The following is a 6,365-nucleotide window of genomic DNA, read 5'->3' as shown; positions in this document are numbered from 1 at the left end:
TCCTCGCCAACACTTGCTTTTTGTCTTGATAACGGCCGTCCCGACAGGTGTGAGGTGGTTTTGATCTGCATTCCCCAAATGACCAGCGCGATGTCCTGCTTACTGGGGTCACGGCCTGCAGCCCCAGCAGGAAGCTGGACGCGAGGAGGTCCCAGGTGGAGCGAGGATGGCCGTGTCTGCTGCTCAGGGCGCAGCCTGCCGGTTAGCCAGAGCCCCAGGCCCCTGAGCCGGAAGGCCTTGGAAGAGTATGGGTTCAGGAAGGCCCCGGGCGCCCGCAACCCCCCTCCAGGCGGCCTCCCTGTCTCCGCTTCAGTGGCTTCTATGATGCCCCGACACAGCGAACCACACCCCGGGCCCGGCTCCAGCCCGCCACCCCGCCGTCCCCTGCCCACCCTCCCCACCCCCGTCCACCCCCTAGACTCGGTCTAGGATGCGGAGTCTGACGGCAGGGGAGCCTCGCGTGTGGGGAGCAGGGTGGAGGCTCCAGGTGACGGAGACCCACGGCCTGCCGGTCCAGCCGCCCCGCTGTTCCTATCGGCCGCCCCCGACGTGAGGACTGCCCGGCCGTCACTCCCAGACAGCAGGGACTGTCAGGTCACCGGGAGCCGCGACCACGCGGGCACCCAGATGGGGACACGTGAGGGACAGTCTGGGACACCAACGCCGAGCCACTCTGGCACCGTGGCCACGAACTGTAGAGTCTGTCCTCTCTCACCACTGCTGGCTGCAAGGGCTGGAAACAGCAGACTCTGGACGCCCGTTTCCCACGTACAAGATGGGGGAGCAGGCATAGAGGTCTCCAGAAGGCCACACCCCAGAACTGTTCAGCGAGTCCTCTGGTCCAAATACAAAGGGGTTTATTCGCTTCCGCTCTCAGTACAAAATATAAAATAGACACCCCCGCCCCCCAGGGTCCCTCGGCGTCGCCACCGGCGCGGCCGTCCAGGAAGGCTGTCGTCTGCTCCCGGCCCTCAGGCCTCGAACGTGGCACAGCTGCCACAGAGCACCGTCTCCTGAACGTCACCACAGCTGCAGCATCACGGGGAAGAGAGGAGAACCGTTTTGAGGGGCTGAGCTGAGTCCCCAGGCTGACCCCCCCGAGTCCCTCGACCTCATCTGGACACAGGGCCGTGAGCCGCCTATAGAAGTACTTAACACAAGGTCCCTCACCCTGCACGGCCGGCATCCCCGGAGGAAGACCACGTGAGGCCACAGGGGAACCCCGAAGTGCGCCCACAGCCACCGGGGGGGGGGGGTCCAGAGGGGGCCTGGAACCGGCCTTCCTGAGCCTCAGGAAGAGGCAGTCCCGCTGACGCCCGACCTCGGACCTCCGGCCAACGGGGCGTGAGAACTGCTGACGGGCCCATCTGCGGCCCCCGCCCCACCCCAGAGATCTCCCAGTCTCCAGGCAGGGTTTACTGGACCACAGTGGCTCAACGAATCGCAGGGGAAAGTCATCAGGAGAGACGCCAAAAGGACAAGGAATTGGCAGCACGTTACAGAACGCCCAAGGAAACCCGTTTTCGACGGAGATGCAAGAAGTCGGAGCTGCCCAGCCGCTGGCAGGGAGGACGGTGAGGCCGTGGCCCACGGGAGAGCCAGGAGCCGTGGGCCCCAAGGTGGCCATGCGTGGCCCACCGGGCTGCATTTTAGTGAGAGCAGAGCCTTGGCACAGAACCCACCTTGGGGGGAGGGGACACCTGCGGGGGGGGGGGGCACCTTCAGGGGAGCAGGGCACCTGCAGGGGAGGGGGGGCACCTGAAGGGGAGGGGCTACGAGGCCACGGCCTGGCTTCTAAACCTGGGGATGCCGCTTTGGCCTTGTGACCCGGAGCAAGTCACTTGTACAATGGGGCAGGAACCCACCCCGTTCGGGCTCAGAGATGGGCGTGTGGCCGCCCCCATCACAGGTGACTTCTGTAGGTAAGGGGCGGGGTGGGGGTGGGGGGAAGAGCAGGAAGTAAAGGCCAGGATGATGCTGTCGGGCAGGAAGAAGGTTCCTGCACACGGGGCTGCAGGGAGGAGGGCTCCCGGCAACTCTCTCCCTCGCCTGCCCTTCTGTGCTCAGCCCCCCCCTGCAGGTGAGGAGGTAAGGGGGGGGACACCGGAAGAGCCTGGCCCCCCTCGGTCTGCCCGTGAATATGAAGAGAAGAAACCGGCAAAAACAAAGCAAAGACATACCACGTGCACAATGTGCCCAAACTGGACAGCACAGAGCTCCCAGTCCCCCACCCTCACTCCGGGCCGCACCCCTGCCCCCGCTCTCCGGGGCTCGCCAGGGCTCGCCGGCGGGCCCACCAGAGCTGGGTGTCTGCTTCCCGTGGTTGCTTCTAAAGACTGTCGGGACTAAGCTGGTTGGAGGAAGATACGACCGGCTCTGGGTCTGCGCGGGGGCCTCGTCTTTCTTACAGGGCCCCGTTCACCCCCGCCCGGCCAGCCAACAGTGGCGCGGGGGTGGGACTGGGACCCAGCGCTGCCCAAGCCCACACGGGATCCAGCGAGCGGAGGCAGACGCACGCTCAAGTAGCGCACGGAGCAAACGCTCCGCTGGGGCTCCGGCAGCCCGCAACCAGCCACGCGCAGACCCGCGAACGGACCTGCGCCCGCCCCCACCCGCCTCCACCGACGGCGAGCACCCTGCCGGGAAAAACCACGCCGACAGTCCCGACACCAGACCTCGAAAGATCAAATCACGAAGTGACTGAGACAGCAGACCCAGAGCAAAGGGCGGGACTGGCGGCCGACGTGACCTGGGTTTCCTCGGGAAAAGATCAGTCTTCAGAAAAAGGTGAAAGTGGTGAGGCATCCGTGGGCACCGCGGCATCCCGAGAAGCAAGGCCACGCGGGGCCCCTCCCGCTGCCCGCCCCCCCCAGCTGGACCGGGACGCTCCGGCACCTGGCACCTGCTCGGCCCCCCCGCGGTCGGTCACTTACTCCACAAGGGTGCACAGCGCGCAGGCCACAGCCCCGCAGCTGCAGCAGATTCGCACGCACCGCCCACACAGGGCGCGCTCACACTGGCCACACGCCGCCTTCCCGTCCACGGCTCGCACGCACGAGGAGCAGGCCCTGGTCGCTGCCCCGGACGGGTCTGTGAGGAAGAGACGCCGCCGTCGGCCCTGCAGCGGCTGCGGGGCCCCGCCTCCCCGACCCGTGGACAGAGGGCTGACCTGACTCCCTGCACCTGACCTGCCCCCTACCAGGGGTCCTCCTGACCACCTACAAGACAGCACGGCCCACGGACCCTCGCTCACTCGGAAGACCCCAGGAGCCCAGGGGCAGGTGAGAGGCCGGCTTCCGCGACCCCGTCCCCGTCCCCGTCCGTTCTGCCATCTCCAAGTCAGAGCGGGAAGGAGCAGTTCTCCCCCTGGTGGCTCGTATCAGAACTCTCGTGGCCTTCGTCTCGTGATACTAGCCCCGGTGTCCCAAAGCGTGGCCCGTGCACCACCGCTTAGCAAAGGCTGTGCTCCGGGCCTGGGGGCGGAGAGGGGGGACAAGGACTGTGGTATCTGCCCCGCAATGAGGGTGGTGGTCTGAGCTGCTCCCGCCCAGACGGAAAGCAGGCAGGACGCCAAGAGGGTTTCCACTCCTCTCCTGACCCCCCCAGCCAGAGGCTGCTTCAAAACCCAGGGCTTGGATGTCAGGGGTTGGGGGAGGGCAGAGCCTCCTGACATCAGGAGCCTTCTGGGCTCCCCAGCTCCCGCCTGCCCAGGAACGGAAGAGCTCCCCGGCAGACGGCATCAGGAATGAAGGACAACACACCTCCACATCCATCCTCCGCGCGGGGCCGGAAGTGCCAGCTGCTGGCCTCACTCACCAGCTTCGGAGGCCTGGGCTCGGCTCCTGGTCAGTCGGCCATCCGGTCCGATCAGCATCTGCCCACGGGGGGTCCCAAGGGCCTCTGTGGGGCCAGGCTTCGGGGACTCTGGCAGGTCAACGATGGCACAGCCTTCCTCCCACAAGTGGTCCATATAGGCCTGGGCCCCTCGAAAAAGGAGCTGCTTGGTTTTCTCTGGGGAAGACAAATCAGTCCCAGCGTCCACACCCCTGTGGCGTGGAAACCCTGGCCCGGCCACCCTGTCCTCCGAGCCGGCTGTGGCCAGGCCTCCTCTGTGTCCTGTCATCCGGTCGCCCCCGGCCCATGCTGCTCGCTGCTGGCCCTTCCTTACCCGAGCTCCGGGGCCACCTCCTCCAGGAAGGTCCTGGACCATGCAGCCCTACCCAGGCTCCCTCTCCTGATCTTCCACATGGCTCTCTTGACGTGTGGCCTCGCATCACCGCGGTTTCTCCCCTCCAGACCCCGCAAGCACCCCGCGAGCCGGCGGTATATGGCACAGAGGAAGCCCTGCCCCTCAGGTCACTAATTCACAGCCCTGGCCAGTGTGCCCCCCTCCACCTACCGTGGAGCCGCCGGCAGCTCTGACACAGGCGCCCCAGGACTTCCCAGACCTCCGTGGGCCCTGGAAACCCCGCCCCTGGAGCCAAAGTAGGTGGTCAGCTCCGCAGCAGTGGCTTTGCCTCAGGCCGCACATCGGTCATCCAGGGGCTTGCACGAGAGCGGACGCCCACCTCCAGCCCCCAAAACGCCTGATCTGAGGTTTTCTGCCTTGTCCCAACAGAGCCAGGGTGGAGATGCTGGAAGCTGTTGGCTCTACGTGGTACTGATGGGAGGACAATTGCCGGGTAACTCAGATGACCCCTGCCACACCCAGCCCTCCTCCTACAGCCCCTGCCTCGCCTTATCCTGGGGAAAGGGGGAGTGTCAGGAGGTGACCGGTTTTCCAAGGCTTGTGGTTCATTCAAGGTAGAGGTCAGGGCGACAGTCTCGGCTGGAATTTGCTGCACATGAATTCAAACTGGGCGCCTGGTCCTTAATTATGGAAGGCCCCGGGGGGTCGAGGGAGAGAGTAAGCCAGACTGACTTGGCCTCAGAAAGCAGTTTCGTTCGCCACCCGAGTGTGCACAAAGGAAAGGGCAGAACGACTGCTGACAGCAGGGTGGTGGCTGGGGTGGTGGTAGGAGGACAGGAACCACGTCTCCCAGGTGGGCTCTCCCCCACATCCCTCAGGCACAGCGGCTCCGCTTGGTTGCAAACCCTCACTGCTCTAAGGGTATAATCTCTGGGCCCCCACCACTAGGTGAGGTGAGCTCCACTCTGGAGCGGCCTCAGGGTATTAACCGCCCCAAACTGAAGAGCCATCGTGTCAATGCACCAAGAACCATGCACGAGGAAGCCAGATAAGGAGGCCTACAGCTCGCCGCCCTCACACCTCACCGGGACCTGGATTCCAGCACGCTCCTGCTTCCTGGCCTTTGCACGTGTGTCCCTCTGCCTGGAATTCCTTTCCCCTTCCTCTCCGCCTACCTAGCTCCCACCCACCCCGCACGAGCCCTCGGACACCCCTGCAGCTGGTCCTGCAGCGACCGGTGCCCGCCCAAATCACCCCCGGAGAGTCCTCCCCACACTGGGCCGGGAAGCTCCGCGGGGTCTCCCGCGCGGCCGAGGGCAGGGGCGGCGCGCTCCACAGACAGCTCTCGGGTTAGGATGCGCACTCACGCCTGCTTACCCCACCCGGGTCAGGGCACCTCCCCACCTCCCGCTGGGCCCGAGAGACGCGGAGGTTAACCCGGCCGGGGTTAGTTACTGGCCCAACCCGGGGTCTCCCGGGAGGACAGAGCCCCGAGGCAGCACCGCCCGCAGGCCGCCCGTTAGGGGAGGCAGGGAGGGAGGGGCAGGCACGCCTCCTGCGGCCTGGGGTCGGCGCAGGTGAGCGTGCGACCCTTCATGCCCCGCTCAGCGCTCCCAAAGCCCGGCTGGACTGCTGGTCCCGCAGTCTCGCAGCTCCCGGGGGGCGCGGCCTGCAGAGACCACCTCCCAGGCTCCCGCGTGCGGGAAGCCCACCCGGCACTCACCGAAGATCTCCCGCGAGTACCGCTCGGCGCACACGCCGCGGCTCAGCTCCCTCTGGCCAACGCGGACCTTCAGCTGCAGCGGGGCCGCGTCCGCGAAAGTACAGCCCCGCTTGGGCATGGCCGCGGGCCCGGGGCTGCGCAGCTCAGCCGCGCGCCTAGCCGCGACCCGTGTCGTCACAGCCGCGCGCCAACGCAGCGCGGCGCGGGATAGGATAGAGGCATGGGCGGGGCTGGGCTCGAAAGCGGGACGGCGCGGGATAGGCTCGGGGCGAGGGCGGGGGCGGGACCCAGCTGCGCGCGAAATGCCGGGGGTGAGGGCGGGGGCGGGGCTCGAGCCCGCCGCAGGATAGGTCGGGGGCGAGGTCGGGGGCGGGGCTCGAGCGTGGCGCGGGATAGGCCGGGGGAGAGGGCGGGGGCGGGGCTAGAGTGGACACAGCGCGTGATAGGTCGAGC

The 6,365-nt window shown here is 66.8% G+C and overlaps 1 protein-coding gene across 2 annotated transcripts; it reads right to left on the bottom strand.

Annotated features, from left to right (window-relative positions):
* Nucleotides 1–431: 431 nt before the first annotated feature.
* SIVA1 (SIVA1 apoptosis inducing factor) lies at nt 432–6,080 on the bottom strand. Of its 2 annotated transcripts, XM_042987812.1 has the most exons (4): nt 5,913–6,080; nt 3,817–4,011; nt 2,934–3,090; nt 841–1,029 (listed from the first exon to the last, which is right to left on the bottom strand). In XM_042987812.1, the coding sequence occupies exons 1-4, from the start codon at nt 6,028–6,030 to the stop codon at nt 972–974; spliced, it is 528 nt and encodes a 175-aa protein (XP_042843746.1). In that variant the 5' UTR covers nt 6,031–6,080; the 3' UTR covers nt 841–971. The 2 variants fall into 2 exon arrangements, with proteins under 2 accessions (XP_007094929.2, XP_042843746.1); XM_007094867.3 differs by lacking the exon at nt 2,934–3,090 and having other exon boundaries at nt 432–1,029.
* Nucleotides 6,081–6,365: the final 285 nt, after the last annotated feature.

This window comes from Panthera tigris, chromosome B3, assembly GCF_018350195.1.
Source record: "Panthera tigris isolate Pti1 chromosome B3, P.tigris_Pti1_mat1.1, whole genome shotgun sequence".
In the NCBI taxonomy this organism is placed as follows: Eukaryota; Metazoa; Chordata; class Mammalia; order Carnivora; family Felidae; genus Panthera; species Panthera tigris.
The sequence above is the reverse complement of the archived record's forward strand: the minus strand, read 5'-3'. Positions and strand labels throughout refer to the sequence as shown.